Raw genomic sequence first — 21,810 nt, 5'->3', positions numbered from 1 at the left:
ATGGTTCCTTCGGAATAAACGTAGACGCCGTATCAGTTGTGCATCAATATTCCCTCGGTGTGCACCAGCTATGTGCAAAATTCCACCGCAGTTGGATAGGAGAGAATTTATCAACTGTTAAAATTAAAAACATATTTTTTTCACAGGCCATTTCTGCAAAATCAAGGCACAAAGTCATACTGCGGTTGTCTTGTTGCTATGTTGGGTTGTGCTCCTCGTATCCTATATGTATATATTATACTTATATTCAGCCTAAATTAGCAAGGAGAAATGGTATGCTGTTAGCTGCCTCCTTTTCTTTTGAAGATTCGGCATGTGAAGTGTTATGATTATGAAAGAAAAGGTTTAATTGGTCAGGACCAGAAGAGATGAATAGAGACTTTGCATCTTGCAGCTGGGGAGTCAGATGATGAAGAAGCACAGATAGGAATTATGCACTTAGGAGAGTTGTGTGTCGCCCATGCAAGCGTAACGCGTGGCTGCTTGAGGCTCTGAGCAGGTGTCCTGCATTGATTTAAATATCCTGTTGTTGCGGCTTCTATTAATGCTCCAGCATAATGTAGCAAATGAGGAGACAGAGAAAGGGGGCCTCTAATTAACAAACCGAGGATCTGTCAATAGCTCCTCTCATGATTCTTGTTTCGCTTTCTCTTTCATGTAGCACGCGGTTCACACCATTTCATCGTCTTCATTAGGAACCTCGCTTCTCGCCAGGCATTATGATTCCATCGGACTCTGCTTTGGGATCAGCAGAAAGAAGGGGGGGCAGCCTTTCTGTTGGTTTCTTCTGGGGGTTTTGTTGCAAATGAGTGCCCCACGTGCCGCCCACTCTGTAGAAGTGGCTGGTCCACGCGGTTCAGGTCTCGACTTCTGTGTCCTTTCCATCCCTTACGCTTAGAGGTGGGGGCTTCATTCATTCCCCTGGTCTCCACTGCCCTCCCATGCTAATGACACACAACTCTTTACCCCAGGCTGTGCTTTCTCTCCCACCTACCCCTCTGCAATTGCACCCGGCACACGAGCACACCCAGTCCCCTTGCCCTTCTCTGTGCCTGATGGCACCGTTGTCCTTGCTGGAAACTGGGGGTTCACCTTTTCTTCCCCATCATCCTATCACTAACAACCTTCAACAGCTCTCTCCCCTTCTCTCCACCCCTCCTGCCATTGCCTAGCTCTGGCCTTCCTCCTCTCTCCCCGAGCCACTGCAGCAGCCTCCTCTTGTGGTCCAAGTAGTGCCCTCTCCCCAGATTCCTATCTTAAGGTCCCAACCCGTAGCATCTGCCAGGACTGATGTCCTCAGGAGAAGAGGAAGTAAGTTGGGGTCCAGGCACAGAAGATGTAGAAACAGTCAGCGCCGTGGCTAACTTGGTTAATCCTCCACCTGTGGCGCTGCCATCCCATATGGGCACCTGGTTCTAGTCCTAGTTGCTCCTCTTCCAGTCCAGCTCTCTGCTGTGTCCCGGGAGTGCAGTGGAGGATGGCCCAGGTTCTTGGGCCCTATACCCGTGTGGGAGACCAGGAGGAAGCACCTGGCTCCTGGCTTTGGATTGGCACAGTGCGCCGGCTGTAGCAGCCATTTGAGTGGTGAACCAACGGAGGGAAGACCTTTCTCTCTGTCTCTCTCTCTCACTGTCTAACTCTGCCTGTCAAATTTTATATATATATAAAGAAAAAAAATAGCCCTCTGCAGCCTCTGGTTCCTCATGCATGGATCCAACCAACTGCGGACTGAAATCATTTGGAAAGAAATTGCATCTGTACTGAGTATGTACAGACTGTGTTCTTGCCATCACAGCTGTTCATGTAGCATTGCCAGTGTAGTAGGTATTGTAAGTAACCTAGAGATGATCTGAAGCATATGGGAGGCTATAGGTAGGTTAGCTGTAAATGTTATGCCATTTATACAAGGGACTGGAGCATCCGTGCCGTTAGGGACCCACAGGGGATCCCCTAGATCCCATCCCTCAAGGACACCAAGGGGTGCCTTCTCGGAGAGCAGTGCTACAGTGCCAAGGCTGAGAGGCACTGCCCAGGAGAGCGATGTGCAGCCAGGAGTGAGCATACGAGACACTCCTTGACCCAGTTTTTCTCTACCTCCCCGACCTCAACTTCAGATGATCCCAGCTTGGCCTGCCAACTCCACCGAGGTCAAACGTTTAGCCATAGCCTGCTGTTCACCCTCCTGGCCTAGCCTGGGCACCCTGGCCTTGCTTGCTTTCTCATGCCCCATTTCCCATCAATTCCTCCTACTTTATTGCTTCTCAGGCAGCCTCTCCTCTTTCAGAAGTCTCACCGGATGGGTGCAAGATGTGCTGGGTCTGCTGTCCACTAAATGTGAAAGCTTGGAAAAGTCCCACTCACCTCTCTGCCTCTGCCTCAGTTTCTCACTTGTAAAATAGGTCCCATGAGGGTGTGCACCTCACATGCTGTAACAGCACAAATACATTAAGCCATCTGCTATAATCTGTGTGCTGAATAAAGTCAAACACATAGTGTGAACTCTCTAAAATGTTTCTGTTTCCCACGCTCTCTCCAAAATGCTATTACTTCCAGTTTCTAAAGCAAACATTTCTCTTAAGAGAGCTTCATCCCTACAACATAATGCTTTGAGCCATACAAAGCTACAAATATCAGTAGGAGGGCTAGTGCTCTAAACTGCTATTAGCCTTTTACACTTTAGCATAAACAAATACTGTCAAAAAAATAAATGATTTGCCACAGACTGAGAGCATGCTGTGTGCCAGGCCCACTGCTCAGTTCTTTCACAAACAATCTCATTTAATTTTCATGCAACCCCATGAGGTTAGTAGAAGGAATACTCATTTTACAGATATGGCAACTGAGACTCAGAGGGGCCAAAGAACCTGCCCAAAGTCACACAGCAAATGAGTAGTGGACCCTTGATTTGAACCCAGGTCCTTCTTACTCTTTGCACTGCCAGAAATAATGGCCGATAGGTTGAGTGCTGTTGATCTGTCAGGCGCTATGCCAGGCCCCTCCCTCGGCTGCAGTTTCTACATACGTGAAGTGCGATCCTGATAGTGACCATCTGGTGAAGGAACTGGGCCAGAGCCTGGCACACACGATGCTTATGGTGATGTAATGTCACTGCCAGGGAGGGGCAAAAAGCCAGAATATACATCCCTGTAGGGTAGGCACCTGTCTTCATGGTCTGTGTCTTCCATTCAAATCCCGACGAGGAGTAGGAGGAGGAAGCAAAGTGAGGAGAATAAAGATGACCTAAATCATAAACTCCAAATATTCCTGCTGAGTAGAGATGCACACATACCCCACCCCGTGCCCCACCCCAGCTGAGAATTCCTATCAGAGTGACATGAACTTCAGCCCAATTCTGGGCTCATCCTGGGTTTGAGCTGAAGTGCCTTCTCCCTGGGGCACCCACCCTGGGCAAGGAATGCACCAGATGGTGGGGCCTGTGTCCAGGCTGGATTCCAGGACTTCTCACTAGAGGGCGACACCATGGAGGAACACACCTGTATTGGAGTCAAGCCAACGTGGCACCCCGGGGCCAGCTCATGGCTTTGAGTCCATCTCAGCCTGTCTCTTTGCCTGTAAATCAAGAACAGAGGTACCTGGGTCACAGCTCTGTTGTGAAGATGAAATAAAAAAAAATTATTCAACACCGGGTGGAGTTGGTTTCGATAAAAAGTAGTAGACATTGTGATTCTCATTACTGCTCAGCTTGGTGGCCTCTAAAGGTTAGATAGTCAGCAGGAATGGATACTTGCAGGGTGCCTGAGTCTCAGCCCTACAGCCTCTTGAAGGGACCCCTCGCTCTACAGGGCACGGTGCAGGTGGCAGCTGAGACACATTCTAAGGGGTGGGGCTGTAGCCTGGAGTTTGTGGCTCTAAGCACTTTTCTTAGCTAAGTATCCAAGATGAACAGAAGGGAAATCAAATCTGGCTTCTTTTTTCCAGGGCTACTTTTCCAAGCTAGTCTAGATCCAATTTTGCCCTATTTGCCAGTGGCACGCCCTGGGCCTTGAAGGGCCTCTCCAGTATCCACTGTTGGTGCTGTGGGACTTCCTCCCACATAAAGGGAACCATGAAACAACAGTGCTGAATTTTTAATAAACAGCCAAGATGTCTACCTCCAAATGAATCTTAATCTTTCTTCAAAGGAGCCAGACACCCAGGAGGTGGTGTGCAAATTCAAAACCTTTTGTGAATGTTCCCTTTGAGTTCATCCTATAGAGCTTCCAGCCTGTTCTTTCTCACATCTTCAGAGTTAACACACCCTCTTCTTTTCAGGGTAGATTTAAAAAATTTTGGAAATAGTCAAAACATAATTGAAGTTGAACCTGCAAAATCAGAGGGGTTAGTCATGCAGGCTAGTGATACTTGGGGATGAAAAATCAGGTTATATTTAGAAAATATTGATTTACCTTTTCGGACACTGTGCGTGTGTGTCTGTGTAATCTGACTGAAATCAGTGACACAGGTGGACTTCTGAGCAAGCCTGAGCAATAGAGGTGGAAAAAAATGATGACTTCTCAAGGCAAACACTTTGATAACAACAAACACTCATTTAGATATGTGAGATATGATGCAGCCATTTAAAAAGAACTTGATCTTACAGCGTTGTAGGCATGCCTCGTATTTCAATTATTCATCTAGTTTTTGCTTGATCTCCTGCTGGTTTAAGAAAATAGCATCATGTCTTGCATGCTCATAGTATTTGACTGTTTCCTCCCTTCCCTGCGTCCTTTCTCTCTCTCTTTCCCTTCTGATCACTCTCCCTCCCTCTTTCCCTTCTTTCTTTGTAGGCATATGTTGAAACCATTAGACTGAAAGATGATGAAATCCTCAAGGTGCAAACCAAAGAGGATGGAGACGTTTTTATGTGGCTGAAGCATGAAGCTACCCGCGGCAACGCAGCGGCTCAGGTGAGAATGCGGTCACCACCTTGGAGACCCTGTCGGCCACAGCAGACCGGATCACGCTGCAGTCACCAAACCCCCCAAGCTTCAAGCGTTGCTGGCTTATTTCTTGCTCTCACTGCATGTGCTAGGGGCATTGGTGGAGGCTGTACTCTCTCACATCTCATTGGCTAAAGCAATCCCACAGCCCCTCTTGACATCCAGTGCACCAGGGTGTAGTCCTGTCGCTCACCCAGAAGGAGAGAGTGCCCCAATATTTGGGAGCAGCCCTAAAGACTCCCTCCAGATATGGTGGTGCATGCATCAGAGAGAAAAACAAGAAGCACCTTGGAGTGCAGGAGGAAATGGAAGGGTAATGAGAAGGGGGCCATGAATTCAGCTGGCAGCACAGTGGAAAATCACTGATGGCCTGTCAGGCCAGAGGGATCAGCCTTGTCTCTCGAGCACAAGAAAGGGTAGAAGGCTGGGGCAAACGTCCTGTCTGATTTCTTGCTTTGATTTCACTGTGAAGAGAAGCTCTTGATGGGAGCCTAAGGCTGATTGCAGTGGGAGGAAACCTCCTTCCCAGAGGCTGGATTTAGCTTGGGCTTAGTGCTCCCAGGGAGCGCCGCAGCATCAGGAAGAGCCCCTAGGGCCGCTAAACAGGCAGAAGGCCAGAGATGGGGAAGGGAAGGAAACAGGAAGGGAATCAAAGGCCCCGACAGAGTCAGCCGTTGAGAGACTTCCTCTGTGAAGACCTTGCTAGCATTCTGGGAGTTAGAAGTATCTGAGAGGTGAGGGGAAGAGAAGGAGATGAGAGGCGAAACAGGAAGCAGGAAAGACCAGAGGGGCCTGCATGGGGCCAGAACCCTAACCAGGGTTGCTCCTGGCTGCCCCGGTGTTAGGCATCTGCCTCTGGCCTGCAACCTTTCCAGTGCAGAGGAATTCCCATTCCAGAGCCAGTGCCCAGGTGCCCCAGAGCTTGTACGAGCTTTCCTAACAGTGAGTCCCCCTGCCTTCATGCAACACATATTTGTTGGGCAACTTCAGTGAGCATCTGTTGAGCTCTGCTATGTGGAAGGGCAGGGGGCAGGGTTTCTCCCTTCAAATAACTCATAGCCTTGAGTCTGATGGTGGAGCCAGCCAGGCAGACGACTGAGTCAACAGGAGGTAAGCGCTACAGAGGGATGCCTGCAGAGGTACAGCTGTGGAGAGACCTCCGCTCTCATCACCAGCCCGAAAAGCCAAGCAGCTCCTCCCAGAGGGTGGGACTTACTGGCAAGAGGAGAAACTTGTGAGTTTCAGGTTCTAGCAAGTGCCATCCAGTTCTGGCCTTGGGTGCAGCAGTAAAAACACACTGTGTGTATGTGCCTGCATACACCATATTTCCTGTTTGTGTTAGGGTTTTGTTTTTTTTTTTTCTTTTTAGATTTATTTATTTGAAAGGCAGAGTAACAGAGAGGAAGAGACAGAGAAAAAGGTATCTTCCATCTGCTGGTTCATTCCCCAAATGACTACAACAGTTGGGGGTGGGCCAGGCAGAAGCCAGGAACTCAGAACTCCATCTGGGTCTCCCGCGTGGGTAGCAGGGGCCCAAGTACTTGGCTTATCTGCTGTTGCTTTCCCAGGCACATTAGCAGGGAGCTAGATCAGAAGTGGAGCAGCCAGGGCTCGAACTGGGCCTCTGATGTGGGATGCTGGCATTGCAAGCGGTGGCTTAACCTGCTGCGGCACCACACCAGCCCCAGTGGCTTGGATTTATATAATCCTCCTCAGGATCCGGCCCCCCGCTGGAAGATAATGTCTAGCCCATTCTTGAGTCTCAATATAAAAAATTTAAATGAGCTTTGTCCTCTCACCTTTTAAAGTCTTCAAGTTAAGCATTGCCCAGGAAAGTCATTACTCTGTGTTGCTGTCTTTAAGCAACGATTGGCCCAGATGCTCTTCTGGGGGCAGCAAGGTGTGGCCAAGAATCCAGAAGCTGCCATCGAGTGGTATGCCAAGGGAGCCCTGGAGACCGAGGACCCGGCACTAATATACGACTACGCCATTGTGCTGTTCAAGGTACGAACCACGTAATGTCTGCTGAAATTGTGCGGGTCTGCTAGGAGACTTTCTGTGCGGTTTCCTGCAGGCAAACAGGAAGACTAAAACCGCAGAAACTCGGCGCAGACTCCTGTCACTCTCCCTGGAAAGGGACATTGGCTAAAAAGGCACGGTCGGGTACAATTCCCTCGTCCTGTTTTTCAATCATTCATCTTAACGTTTGGCATTCATCTTAACGTTTGAATTCTCTGTGCTTTTGCAAGAACGGTGGCATTCTGGGGGAGACGTTGTGTTTTATGGGTTGGTACACGGCCACCAGCCCCTACAGGTGCTACCCATTTGCCACCAGGCAGAGTTCTCATTGAATTATGGCTCAAACAAAGTGCGTATTTGGGCTGGATCCCAACAGTCCTGTTGTTGGAAACAAGGATCTTGGTTTTGAGCCAGTAGGACGATGGCAGGAGGGAGGAGTGGAAGGGGCCCAAGAGACAGGGCCGGGCGAGGCCCCCACTCCACCTCCATCCTGTGTGTTCTTGCAGTCATTGGTCTCGTGGGGTGATGGTGGTGACCACGACTCACCCGTGGGCTTTGAGAACTGCAGTGCCGCCTGTCTTACATAAAAGAATAATCGTTCACGCTGATTGATTGAGTGCTCGTTCCTGCTTTCCATGGATTAACGCGTTTAATCCTCACGACCAGCTTACAGGACAGGAACTTAGTGAGTTGGGAGCGCTCTGTCGACAGCGGCCCAGAGAGCTTTTGTAACTTGCCTGGGGTCTCCCAGCTGCTGCCTTTCAGACCTGGGAAAGGAACCGACCCAGGCGGTGTGGCTTCTAACGCAGAGCACGGTCATCCATCTCCGAGAAGTAAAAAGCTCTGGCTTCAGTCCGCAAACCCTGGGACCCTGCGTTCGTGCCCAACCAGTGCAGCTGTCCGCTAAAGGCAAGTGCCTTGAAACCAGGGCGTGCATGTCCACGGCCAGGCCTCCAGAGCTACAGCTGTGACTGCTCACTGGTTAACCATCGGGACTTCTGCATCCAAACCCCCTAAGCCCTATCAAACCCCAGAACCTACTGCTTGTGATGGTTGCCAAACTGAGAGCCCAGACCTTCTCTTCCCAGCTTCGCATCAACATGGAAATTGTTTGGGTCTTTGCCATCCGCCCAGGCATTCATGTGTCTGTGCAGTAAGCGTCATTCAGAGCTGACAGGTGCCGCTCTGTGCTAGATGAAGGGACATGAGTCACGTTCCTGACCTCGGGGGCTCACGTGCTGGAGGGGAAGACGGAGGACAGAGATGGCACGGAGGAGAGCTACCTATCCTCCTGAGGATGCAGCCAAAGGCACAAGCCAGGCCCTCTTTCCGCCCCTCGGGAGCTTACAACCCAGAGGGAGAAGCAAATGCACAAATAACTAACTTCAGATGACGTAGTGTTCCACCCCGCCCCGCGCTGACTGCCCGGGTGTTAGTGTTGTTTGGGTTTTCCTGCATTCCAGCCAGGCTGTCTAGGTGTGATGCAGGAAGCTGTTTGTCAGCCTCTCCCGGTAGATTTTCACCTCTGCAAGGAGTTTACTCCCTGTGAAAGGACCCCATGCGGAACACGGGCTTTCACAGCGTGAAGAACAGGAATCGCACAGGGTTGCGTAGGGGCACCCGGCTGGTGGCTGTGGGTTGTCCCAAGCGGTCCAGTGCAGCCCACCTTGCATCTGCACGAGGATGAAGCTTTGCCGTGGGTGGCAGCGGCTGCCCTCCGCCCGTGGCCTCAGTGGGCAGTCACTAAGTACTTAAATCCCAGGACCTGACATCTGTCTCTTATCACGGCTTCTGGCACTGCCCGCCTTCTTGTACCGTACATGTTCTTTGTGCAACAAGTTCTCCTGTTTCTGATTAAATGGCAAGTGTTCTGGAAATATCCCTGCCCTCAGGGTCAGACAGCTGTGAGGTTTTGGATCGGCCAACCTCTGGGGCTCTCGGTTTTATTCCTTCGCAATGGAGAAGTTGTGGAGGCTTCACTTGCAGGCTCAGCCCCACGTTCTGCGATTCCGGTCCTCCTGATGCTTTTACAGAAATCTAGACAGGCTGTCTCATTCCCCAGCCGGCCCCTCCAGGTTCCCCCCGTGCTCTCTACTCTCCTCTCTCCTAATTAAATGAAGGAATGGAGCCCTGCGAAGAGTGGTTGTTCACCCTCCACTTTGCTTTAGCTCATCAGTTTCATGAAACAGGTGCGCCAAAGAGGAGTAGAAACTTGGTGTATGTCATTTAGCCTTGGGTCGGATTCACAGTTTGGGTCCTAAAGTTTGTAGAGCCAAGCATATCCTATGCGTTTCCGGAATCCTGCAAGGAGGTTCTGAACTGTTACACCTGCTTAGCTTAGCATGGAGACCTACAGGGGCAGGCGGAGGCAGAATGTGCCGGTTATAAGCCCAGACTCAGGAATCCACCTGCTGGGTTCCCATCCTGCCCCTGCTTCTCACCCTCGGTGTGACTCTGGGATGTGTCTCAGGTGGGAGTAACAGCAGCACCGCAGGCGAGGGTGCTGGGCCTGTGAGCTGTGATGGGACAGTGCTTGACTTCTGTAGCTTAAGCAGGGGTGCTGCCCGGTGCTGTCCCCAGGGCCAAGCGTGGGGAGACTTAGCAGCTGTCTGCTCTGCAGAGTGCTCTCCCATTTGTGTCGCATGTGACCCTGTGGGTGTGGTGGAACCAGGCAGCCAGATAGGTCTGCGTGAGCTGGAACACCCTGCAAGCGCCCAGCTGTGATGCTGTCTGCTTACTTGTCCATCAGAAAGCCCCTATCCCGCGATGCACTGCACCTCCTTCATCCGGGCCGTAAGCCATGAAAATACTGATATTATTCATGTGGGATTTATGGAGGTGCCATGAAGTCCTCAGGGGCTTCACCCACGCAGGTAGCGGCACCACCCTCTACCTCATCAAAGAGGCCAACAAACAGGGCGTTCCCTTTCGCTGCAGACTACGGCTGGAGGTGCCGCATAGGCGCACCCTCCCCTCCCCCACCCTCCTCCCTTTGGCCAGTCCTCTGCCCCCTCGTAGTGGGTGTTTCTCTGTGTGGGGGCACCCACACTCACATGGGCATGTGGGTTCCCTTGCTCCCCTTGGAGTACATCGAGTTAACACTTTGTGCACCTTATCCGTGTCTGCGCTCAGAGTCTTGCCTTTGTGTAAGACAAGAGTCAGGCGTGAGATTGGTGCACCCATGCTCATGTCACTGGGAGCCACTCGTGTCTGGGTCCCGGAGGATCCTACGTGGGCGTGGGGCAGTGTCAACAGTTCCAAATGGGCGTGGTGTTCAGGCTCTCCCCGCCTGGCATCTTCCTGGTCAGACCTGTGGAGAGGCCTCAGGGCGCCCCCGCCTGCCATGTCCATGGGTTTTCCAGGTGTCTCTGTGTGGTCCACGGAGCTCCTGTCCTGTTCAAGGACCCCAGAGCTCGTGTGTGCCCACGGTGGACCAGCCCACCTCTCCGCAATAGCTTGACTTTGCAGGAAGAACCCCGGTGGTTGCTGCCAGTTGACCCTGAGGCATTCGATTCTGCAGGGTCCCATCTCCTTCCCAGCCCGCCCTGAAGCTGTGGTGCTCTCCCTCCCCCACCCCACCCCCACCCCCACCCGGGACTTCCACCTGACCAAGGATGCTGCGAGCGGCAGTCTAATAACTCTTGCCCGTCCTGCACAGATAAAGTGCTTTATCTGGCTGGCAAATGAGAGAATCCCCCCAGGAACACATCCAGGATGACGGCACTCATTTGCCCTGATTCAGGCGTATCCCAGCAGGACCGGGGGATTGACGGGAAGGCAGCTCCTGAGGGGACACGGCGGGGGGGGGGGGGGGGGGGGCTGCTGGGAGGCTGGGAGGCTGGGAGGCTGGGGCTTGTGCCTCTGCTCTGCACAAAACCACCACGCAGGGATGGCGCTGATCAAGGGAGAAATCACTGAAGGTGAGGTTTTTCGATTAAGAAGGGTTGGGTGTTTAAGTATTTCGTATTGATTCTCTGAAGTGTCTGTGTGTTGCGTGTGCGTGCACTCTGGGTTTATTTAATCCTCCATAATCATTGCTGCTTGTCGACGTTTAGGGTCAAGGAGTGAAAAAGAACAGACGGCTTGCCTTGGAGCTGATGAAGAAAGCGGCTTCCAAGGTAACAGCCCCGTCTGCTTGTGGGGGAGCGGTCCAGCCCATACCCCCCGCCGCCACTGTCGCTGTCGCTGTCGCTGTCCCAGCCTGCAGAGGACACAGCCAACCTCCCGAGGCTGGAGGGGAGGGGGTGATTAGTCATTTCTGAGTTACGCCACATTCAGAAACCAGAAACCTGCCACAATGGGCACAGCTAAATTCAAAAGCTGAATTCACCTGCCAGTCCATAGAACTGGGGCTGGTTTTGTTTGAAGGCTAAAATTATAATCAGAGCAGCTCTGATAGCAAGCAGCAGGGCTCTCTGGAATTGAATGGGGGGGATAAATGCCATTGAATTAGGAAAACCTACAGCCTAATTCCTTGCAAGGTTAACCCTGTCACGCCCGATCCCTTGTCCCTTCTTGTGCTTTGTGATTGGGGGCTGTCTACCAAGTTTATGGCCAGGTGTCGGGATTATTTTGCCTTTGTGATGATTCCCACTGCAATGACAGCTTCAAGTCAGCTGATTTCTGCAGAGTGGAGGGTGTCCTGTCGCTTGGGAAGGGGCACTTTCACGTAGGCCCACCGCACGCTTTCATGGGCAAGCGCACACGTGCCCAATGCACACTCCCCCACACATACATTGTGCAGATTTGTGGGGACCCCTGCAATTCTCCGCCTCCACAGAGCGCCCTGTGGCCCTCTTGGCTCTCCGTGTGTCCGTGTTTCGCAAGGTTGCGTTTGTCTGCCTCCTGCTTGAGGACTCCTGGAATCTCCCTGCCAAGCTTTCGCCCTCAGTCCCTCCCCTCGAGGAGCTCGGAGCGGCTTGCTCCGTAGAGCGGCACGCCGGAGCAGGCAGGAAGGGCTCAGCAGGCTTCTCCTCCGTCTCTGTATTGGCGAGAGGGCTCACGACCCAGAAGAAGGAACCAGCCGCGGTGCTCGCCCACTCCTAGCCCCACACAACAGATGGGGCAGAAGTAGGGAAGCAGCTCCCTGGTGGTGGCAGAGGGCAGTGGGTGCAGAGCCTCTGCTGGGGGTAGTGACAGGCTTTCGCTGGCAGGTATGAAATTCACATCTCTGGCCATCCCGGTGAGAAGTGATGTCTCATGTGCTTTGTTTTGAATGGAGCTTCGGTGAGTATCAGGGCAGTGTAGTCGCCCGGCCTGGAAGAGCCGAGTCCTTGCAAGGATTAACAGGTGGTCACTCAGCAAGACTTACGAAGCCCCTGCTCTTTGTCAGGCCCTGTGCAAAGGGTGCACAATCATTTGATGTGGGAACTAGCGGAAAGTCCAGTGCGGGCGGATCTGTTGGTGGAGCTGGGCGATGTGAGTATTAAGCAGAAGGCAGGGTTTCTTGTGGGGCTTCTGAGCTGCGTTCCAGGGCAGTTCCTGGAGGAGCAGCTCAGCAAGCATTCTGAGCAGGACGGGGCATCTGAGTAAGGCTTGGCCGCGGGCCTTCTGTAGGCGTGTCCCTGCAGGGCGGCCTGGTCCAGTACTTCTTGGAAATGCGTTCTTCAGTACTTCTTGGGAGCTAACCCTGCCCCCCCCCCCGACTCAAGAATAACACTTTCCATGGCCTGATCTGTGGCGCTGACACTTCTCCAAGTTGAAGGTCAGGTGTCTTCGGGGGGCCTAAGGATGTGAGTCCTATTGATGTCGACCCTGGGAGCGTGGGGTCTGGATTCTGTGTTGTTTTGCGTCAGCATTCCCAGAGTGGCCTTTGTTCATTCATCAGGCAGTTATTTTGTGCCCATGCCACTGAGGAGGAAGGCAAGTTTCTGGCCCTGAAGGAGTGTCTGTCCCATTGCTAGTTTCCTTTTTTTCGCAGCTGGCACGTGGAGTACAATGTAAAGACGAGGACGTAGATCCTTTTAGGAGCCCAGGGGCTAGAACAGCCCTTCTTCCCTGGTGACAGGGAAGGCTGAAGACATGGGGCTCCGGGCTTAGACTGTCTCCACGTCTGCAGGAATGGCCCGGGAACTCTTTGCACCTCTGATCCTGTCCCCCTGCCCATTCCTGGTCTTGTGCATCTGACAAGAAGTGAGGGGGCGAGAGTGCTGTGTGGCCAGTAATGAGCACAGGTGACTCCGGCTGGGCAGGAGGCTCTGTGCGGACTGCTGGCGTCCCCGCAGGGCTCCGGAGCTGCCGTCTGGAAGCAGGTGCAATGGTGCCTGATGGAGGGAATTCAGCACAAGCACAGAGGCCGAGGCTAAGCGGACGTGACCGGCTCTGCCCTGCTGTCAGCCCCAGCTTTAGCTGCAGTTCCCAAACACCCCCTCTCCTCTCTGCACTGCCCTTCTGCATCAGCCGCTCCCAGAGTCTGAACCCCCCGGGTCAGAAGCAGGGCGCCCGCGCAGACACAAAGCACTTGTGCCTTGCAAGTAGGATGTTGCAGCCACTTCCCTTAGAGGGTTTGCTGGTGCTCAGGGCAGAGGAATCAACAGATGGGCAGGCGGGAACCCATCCCAGCCAGGGCAGGTTTCAGGCCTTGTGCCGCAGCCGAGCGCGCATGAATTTCAAGGTCACTGTTGATACTGCAGGGCACTAAGAGGCCTTTTGTAGACTAGCGCATTGCGGAGGAGCCCACAGGCGCTGAGCGAGGATTTGGGGGCCAGGATCACCGCTGCGTTGGAAGGCAGAAATCCCAGCAGCAGCCGGGAGGGAAATCCACGCGGGTTTTAGCACTTAGCATTTCTTTAATGCCATCTGCCCCCGAAAAAAGAAACAAGGGAGATTGTGCTCAGACTCTGAATGCTTCTACAACAATCCTTCCGGATCTCTTTGGGTTTCATTTTTTGGGGGAGAGTAAAGGAAAAAAAATTTTAAAAGTAATTTCATTCTTGTTCTGAAACGCAGGGGTTGCATCAAGCAGTCAATGGCCTGGGGTGGTATTACCACAAATTCAAGAAAAACTATGCCAAAGCAGCTAAGTACTGGTTGAGAGCGGAAGAGATGGGGAACCCAGACGCATCGTACAACCTGGGAGTCCTGTATTTGGATGGCATTTTCCCAGGAGTTCCTGGGAGGAATCAGGTGAGTAGACTTTGAGATCAGCCCAGCATCCGGCGAAGGTGTGCTGAGTGCCCCGCCTGGACCAGGCACCATTCGGGGGTGGGGTGGGGATAGACACCCCAACACACAGACCCTGTCCTCAAGGAGCTCTGGGGTCCAGTCTGGGAAGACAGGCAGCGAAGAGGGCAGAATGGTGCTTAGCCAAGCATGTGGTAAGTGGCATGAGCCAGAGAGTTCCAGAGAAGGGCGGAGTCGTCCGGAAGGCTTCCTGGAGGAGGGAGGCCTGGGTGTGGAGTTGGGAGCAGAGGGAGCTGAGTTCAGCTGCGCTCGATGATTTAAGAAGCTTGGAAACCACCCTGGCCGTCTCTGGTGTCTGCCGAGCGCTCCTCTGTGCCAAGAGCAGCTGCGGCCTCACGGCGTCCCAGCTGTCCTCTGAGGGAACAGCTCCGACTGTGTCCATTGGACAGAGTCGACCGCTGAGGCCCTGGGAGGTTGAGCAGGCCAGAGCCATGCACTTCGTGGTGTCCGGGCCTCGACAGCCCATGTGACACGAGAACCCTCCGTGTTGATGCTAATACTGATGGCCGTGGAAGCGCAGTTGGTTGAACTGCACTCTGCCAGACACTGTGGGCACTGGGGATACAGCGGCAGCCAGCGCGGTCGGTGCCTGCTCTGGTGCAGCTAGCTCTGGTGCAGGAAAAGATAGGAAACAAGTCAGTGTGACGGGGAGCAATCAAACAGGGTAAGGACGGGGGGAGGAGATGGGGGGACCAGACAAGGCAGCCGCTCAGATCACGGAGGCTCGGCTGCTGCGCTGGGTTTGCCGGCGACTGCTGGACAGCCTCGCACGGCCAGCAATGGGCTGTGTTCTGGAAGGTTCCACCCGGATCCTAGGAGACACCACTAGGGTGAGGCGAGTGCAGGAGCAGGGGGTCAGGTACTGAATCCAAGCGAGAGGGAAGACCGGTGGGGCCAGGGCAGTGGATGTCAGTGGAGGGGCTGAGATGGGGTTGGAGTCTCACTCACTGTGAAGGTGGGGCGGCCAGGACTGCGGACGGATTGGGTGTGGGGTGCAAGAGGTGGGGAGGAGTCACCTTCCAGGGTGTTCAGTGCAGGCTGTGGGGAGGGAGAGAACTGCTTTAGGAAGCGCCGAGCTAAACCTCAAGAATATGTCATCTCATTTAATCCTCGCCAAAGCCTAAGACACCCGGGACTGCCAGAAGCCACATTTTGCACTGGGTGAAAGCTGAGGTTTGGAGAGGTTAGCTGACACACCCAGGACCCCACTGGTAGCCAGGGCAGAGAGGGGCTTTGAACCTCGGCCTGTCTGACTCCCAAGCCCATGCTTTTAAAAAACAAGAGAGAACTGCTTCAGAAAAATAGTAGTAATCAGCCTCCGTGTTGGTTTAATTCTGCCACCCCCGCCCTCTCTCTGATTGCACACAAGGCTGGGTATTTTTATGCACTGCCAATGTCTGCCGAACCGCCCCACACATCTGTGAGCCTGGGGTTTTATTGCCATATTCTAATTCTCACCTCCCTACTGGCAGTGCAGTTCGGGCGCCCGAGTTTGCAGAAAGGGGTTGGGTGAGGTCAGAAAGCAAATGCCTGAGTTTGCAGCTGCTGTGGCTTTGCCCAGCCGTCTCCCCAGCTCGCAGGGCCTCGTGGGGGTGGGATGAGATGGAGCGGTGTCCATGGTTACGTGCGTCCCCATGCGTGTATGGGGTCCGCAGGGTAGGCAAGGCAGGTCCTCCACCCCAGAGGCCAGCTTCTGAGATGGGCTGCCCTCCTCGAAGGGTTCTTCGACCGAGTTTTCTGAGCACCATCAGAAGTTGTAGGGCTGTGATGCTATCCAGCGTCATGTACCCTTGACCTTGGCTCTGGTGAAACCGACCCACCGGTGACAGGCGGACTCGGCACTAACCAGCAGGCCGTTTGTTCCTCTCTTGCAGACGTTAGCTGGAGAGTATTTCCACAAGGCTGCGCAGGGAGGACACATCGAGGGGACCCTGTGGTGCTCTCTCTACTATATCACAGGCAACCTGGAGACGTTCCCCAGAGACCCCGAGAAAGCCGTCGTGTAAGAACCCACAGTGGTGCATGTTCAGGAAAAGCCGTTTCTGAAAACACAGTGTCTGCTTCCATTTGCTTGCATTTTTTAAAGATTATTTATTTGAAAGAGTTACACAGAGAGAGAAGGAGAGGCAGAGAGAGAGAGAGGTCTTCCATCTTCTGGTTCACTCTCCAGATGGCCGTAATGGCTGGGGCTGGATCCGAAGCCAGGAGCTTCTTCCAGGTCTCCCATATGGGTGCAGGGACCCAAGCACTTGGGCCATCCTCCACTGGTTTCCCAGGCCAGAGCAGAGAGCTGGATCAGAAGTGGAGCAGCCAGGACTCGAACCAGCATCCGTATGGGATGCCGGCACTGCAGGCAGCGGCTTTTCCTGCTGCACCACAGCGCTGGCCCCTTCTTAGGTTTTTTAAATTGAGATTTTATTGTCATCAGTTACACGTGCGTGCAGTTTCAAGAGCCAGAAATTCTCCTCCCTCCCTCAGCCGCCTCCCGCTGCTCACACACTCACACTCGCTCCCCGCTCTCGGAGTAGAGTTACTCTCTTAGAAGAGCATCAGGAGTCCGCTGCCGTGACCCTGTTCCTGCCATCCACGGCCGAGCCCGGCAGTGTGCCACAGTTACTTTCTCTTTCCTGCACAAGTGGCTCCTGGTGGAAGTTACTTTTGCTGTTTGCTTGGCGTCTCTGTACCTGTCATTTCCTGTGCACTTGATCTCCACCTACCCCTCCGGTGTCTCGGTTGCCCTCTGTGTGCCCAGTGTTTGCTGATTGTGTCTTCTTGGTGACATCTTTCCTGGGTCTGTCCGGGACAGCGCTGTCGTCCAGGGCTTCACTTCATCATCGTGCCGGGGCTCCCTTTCTGCCAGTTCTGTTCCCCCTTCGTTCATGGGCCCCTGTCTTCCTCTTTCTTGGAAGGGCACTTCCTGCAGAAGCTTCCTGAAGGCTGGTGCACGGGAAGCATGTGTTTGAGATCTTGCATATCTGAACTGTTTTACAGGGGCTGGCACAGTACGGCCCACAGATGAAATGTGGCCTCGTGCTTGTTTTGTACAACTTCAAATGCTTAAGGATGTGTTTTGCTTTTTAAAAAAGTTGTTGAACAGAGGCTGGTGCTGTAGCACAGCGGGTTAAAGCCCTGGCCTAAGGCACTGGCATCCCGTATGGACAACGGTTCTTGTCCCAGCTGCTCCTCTTCTGATCCAGCTCCCGGCTATGGCCTGGGAAAGCAGGAAGATGGCCCAGGTCCTTTGGCCTCTGCACCCTCGTGCGAGGCCCAGAAGAAGCTTCTGGCTCCTGGCTTCGGATTGGCTCAGCTCTGGCTGTTGCAGTCATTTGGGGAGTGAACCAGCGGATGGAAGGCTGCCCCCCCTCACTCTCTGCCTTTGTAGCTCTGCCTTTCAAATAAATAAAAGTAGAACTAAATTTTAAAGAAAGTCATTGAAAAAGAATATGCAGCAGAAACCATATGGGGCTCACGAAACTTAAAACCTTTTCTGCCTTGCCCTACGCAGAGAACACATTTGCTGATTTTTTCACACCAATAGCCTGACCATCCAAAAGATTATTTCTCTTTTTTCTTTTTTTAAAAGATGTATATGAAAGGCAGAGTTACAGAGACAGGCAGAAAGAGAGAGACAGAGAGAGAGAGAGGTCTTCTATCCACTGGTTCACAGCCAGAATTGTGCCGATCCAAAGCCAGGAGCCAGGAGCTTCTTCCAGGTCTCCCATACAGGTGCAGGGGCCCAAGGACTTGGGCCATCTTCTGCTGCTTTCCCAGGCCACAGCAGAGAGCTGGATCGGAAGTGTAACAGCCAGGCCTCGAACCTGTGCCCATGTGGGACACTGATACTGCAGGCAGCGGCTTCACCTGCTACATCACAGTGCCAGCCCCCCAAAAGGTTATTTTTCATAAGTCATTTGAGGTCAAAGCCAACCAGACCTGAACTCATTGATTAAAAACTGGACTTAGATGAACTTGGAGCTTTTTTTATCACTGTTTGGGATGTGTGGTGTGAGTGTGAGTTTTTTATGGAGCTTGCTACTGTCCTTTATTGATGTCTGGCTTAATTCCACTGTGATCAGAGAATGTGCTGGGATGACTTGAGCCTCTGACATTTGTTGAGCCTTGCTTTATGAGCTGTGTGTGATCAGCCTTGGCAGATGTGACCTCCTGAACAGGATGCTTTCTAAACGTGTGGGGTACTGTGTCTGCATATGTCGCAATGGCACCAGCTGTGTGAATTGTATTGTTCCAATCTTGTGTATTTTTTTTTCTTTGTGTGTTTTATTGAAAGAAGTATGTTCAAGTCCCCCTCGATGTGTGTAGACTTAAGGACCTCTCAGTTTTGTCAATTCTGCCTTGTGTATCTTAACTTTATGTTTGAGTCGTAGAGGTTTAGAAAAGGTTTGCCTTTCTAGCTGGCCCCTTTAGCATTGCACAAGGTCGTCATTATCTCTGTTGGTAGTCTTTGCTTTAGAGTCTGTGTTTTCTGATCATATAGTTATACCAGGTTTTATTTTCAAAGTTTTTTGTTATACCTCTTTTCATCCTTTTATCTCCAATCTTTCTCTGTCCTTTAATTTTAATTAAATTTTAATGTAATGTCTCTTATAGGCAGCATATAATTGGTATTTTTATATTTTTTTTCTCAGTTTGACAGTTTTATTTTTGAATTGGTGTATTTAGTCCATTTACATTTAATGTAATTATGAATATGCTTGGTTTTAACTCTACCATTTTACTATTTATTTCCTATTTCTCTCTTCTGGGTTTTTGGTACCTTCTTTGGTCTTTCTTTTGTAGTAAACAAGTACTTTAAAAATTATTCTGTTTATTCCTTCTGTTACCTTATTAGTTATGCATTCTTATGCTCCTGATTTGGAGACTAAGCCTAAAGATTATAACAGACTAGTTCATTATTAAAAGAAAACCCTCCAGAATACATTAGGGATTAGAAACAAAATAGGAAAACCATACAGTGACTCTGTAAGCGTGTTCTGGTGGAGAGAGGCTCAAACTCTTGATGAAGACTACGTTTTCCACACTGGCAGATATTTTTTACTGTGTACCTTACATATCTTTGTTTACACAAACGACAGCTCGTAAGCATTCATTAAAAAGGACGCTGAACAAAAAGCTCCCCAAATGTATTTTCTTTGCCTTCTTAACATTCAGTTTTGGTTTGTTGCTTTATAAAAATTCTAACAAGCAAAATATTCCCCAAGTGGGATTTATTGAGATCATAGGAAGAAAAAAAAAGATTATTGAATTTACCACGATTTGCATGTTTTCTCTTCCTTTCCCTTTTCAGATGGGCAAAGCACGTAGCTGAGAAAAATGGCTACCTGGGCCATGTCATTCGCAAAGGCCTCAACGCCTACCTGGAGGGTTCATGGTAAGCTCGGGCCCCGCGATAGAACGAACTTTCTCAGCCCCAATTCTCAGTCTGTCTTGTCTTAGGAGTCTGAAGAAGGCAAGCACAAAAGCGATTTGCAAGATCACAGCCCCCCCCGTCATGGTCCTCAGTGTCGCGGACTGATTGGCTGTTGATTAGAAAACATAGCATTTCCATGTTTAATTACACCCAGAGACGAGTTCTCTAGGGGGAGTGTCCATGTGTCAGGTTGACAGCCAGGGCACTGACATCGCATTCCTACTAATCTGCAAGTCTGGAGCCAGCACAGGGCATCTTTGAGATCCTCTGCCTTTCACTGCCAGGCCACAGGAAGTCTCGGCTTTGTTCACAGGAAGAGAGCGCAGTCACGAGTTCAAGGCTCGGGCTGCCTCCTGCTGTGAATATTCTATCGCAGCTGCCATGACCCAGAGCCCAGCCTTGCTGGACGTCCGCTGCCCGCGTCCAGGACCACAAGCATGCAGACACCCCCTTCCTAGCCTCTGACACAGTAGCAGAGTCCTCATCCCCCACGGGTGAGCCGTCCCCCGTGAGATCTTACAAACGTCCCCCCGTCACTCGCTGATTTCACAAATAAGGGGCACCTCTCCAGACTTAGTCCGACTTCCTTTCTCGGATTGTTTTCTTCTGTCATTTCTAGAACTCAGTCTTCGGTTTCTCTCGGGCCACACTCTCTTGGCTGGTTTGTTCTTTCTTTCCCTTTGGTAGTAACCACAGAGGATGTATCATGTACATTGTCCCCTCCTCAGTCCTCTGCCTCCAGGACATCAGACCAGACCGAGTCTGCACACTCCGATCTGAGCCTTCATTTAAAACTAAAGTACAAGTAAGAGAGAAGGCCGTGTTCTCCCCTGGCCCAGCTCCCCACCAGCAGCCAACAGACAGCATCACACGCAGTGTGGAATTTGACAGTGCAGGGGAAATGGGCCCAGGAAAAACCAAGCGCCGAATTCGAGTGCTTCTTATTAGCATCCTGGAAAGTTTGTTACCTGCAGCTTCCCTGCACAATCGAAAAGGAAAAAGGTGTTAAATGAAATCAGCGTTTCCCAGTGGTCAAGATACCTTCCCACGCCTGTGCTGTGATGTCTTGTTTTTCAAGTGAGCTTCAGTTCCCCAAACTCCCAAATCGGACTTTCTATACTCTTTGCCTCCCACAAGCTTCTTAAAGCAAACTCAGTGTTCAAGTGTCAAAGTGTTCCTATGTGGGCTTTTCCTAGGAGAGTGCAGCAGTAAGCAGCCCCTACACACACACACACACACAGACACTCACACACACACTCATACACACATACACATACACACACACACATACACATACAGGGATCCTGCCTTATTCTTTTTCTTTTTAATTTATTTTATTTATTTGAAAGAGTTACAGAGAGAGGTAGAGATAGAGAGAGGTCTTTTATCTGCTGGTTCACTCTCCAGATGGCTGCAATGGCCGGAGCTGCGCCAATCCAAAGCCAGGAGCTAGAAGCCTCTTCTGGGTCTCCCACATGGGTACAGGAGCCCAAGGACTTGGGCCATCTTCTACTGCTTTCCCAGGCCATAGCAGAGAGCTGGATTGGAAGAGGAGCAGCTGGGACTCGAACTGGTGCCCATGTGGGATGCCGGTGCTTCAGGCCAGGGCTTTAACCCGCCGTGCCACAGCGCCAGCCCCCTAACTTACTCTTTACTTATCAGCTGCCCCAGGACCCTGCAGAGAAATTACCAAATGAATGAACAGAGGCACACAGACAGCAACCACGTTCAAGCTCATGGGCAGTGTGTACAGAACGCTGGGGGTTCTGGGAAGCAAAGAGGCTGCGTCTGGCGTGGGAGGCTCAGGACAACCTCCACAGTGGAGGTCGGGGTGATCCAGCCTTGGCAGCTGGAGACAGTGTTCATTTAGCTGTGGGGGGACAGCGTGGGCGGTGAAGGGGCTTGCGGGGACAAAAGCCAAGAGATGGGAAGGTTCTGGGTGAGTCTAGAGATTCTGTGAGCTGCCCAGTCTGCTGTGAGGGCAAGACAGTGAGGGGCTGTTGTCCAGGCTTCTGCGTGACAGGTTTCACGCCTCATCTGTGACGCAGCGGGGAGCCATCCATGGTTTTAGAGGGCAGCGACATGACAGAGCCGGTTTCTAGAACGTTTAACCTAACGGCTGTGCGCAATGCTGGGAGCTTGTTCAGAATCCCATTGAGGGGGGGAGCACTGGAGCCACAGCTCTGAGCTCAGCCACCGCCCGTGCCTTTTCTCTCCTTTGTCACACAGTGCTTGACACGT

The 21,810-nt window shown here is 51.9% G+C and overlaps 1 protein-coding gene across 2 annotated transcripts in view; it reads left to right on the top strand.

Moving 5' to 3' along the window:
• The window catches only part of SEL1L3 (SEL1L family member 3), a 109,684-nt gene that overhangs the window by 68,604 nt on the left and 19,270 nt on the right, over positions 1–21,810 (top strand). Inside the window, exons 12-17 of one of the 2 annotated variants that reach the window (XM_002709381.5) lie at positions 4,788–4,907; positions 6,804–6,944; positions 11,015–11,077; positions 13,908–14,084; positions 16,016–16,143; positions 19,447–19,530. In XM_002709381.5, coding sequence (XP_002709427.1) covers positions 4,788–4,907; positions 6,804–6,944; positions 11,015–11,077; positions 13,908–14,084; positions 16,016–16,143; positions 19,447–19,530 — 713 coding nt within the window. The remainder of the gene's footprint in view (positions 1–4,787; positions 4,908–6,803; positions 6,945–11,014; positions 11,078–13,907; positions 14,085–16,015; positions 16,144–19,446; positions 19,531–21,810) is intronic. The other variant, XM_017350581.3, reaches the window with a different exon arrangement.

This window comes from Oryctolagus cuniculus, chromosome 2, assembly GCF_964237555.1.
Source record: "Oryctolagus cuniculus chromosome 2, mOryCun1.1, whole genome shotgun sequence".
Classification (NCBI taxonomy): Eukaryota; Metazoa; Chordata; class Mammalia; order Lagomorpha; family Leporidae; genus Oryctolagus; species Oryctolagus cuniculus.
The sequence above is the reverse complement of the archived record's forward strand: the minus strand, read 5'-3'. Positions and strand labels throughout refer to the sequence as shown.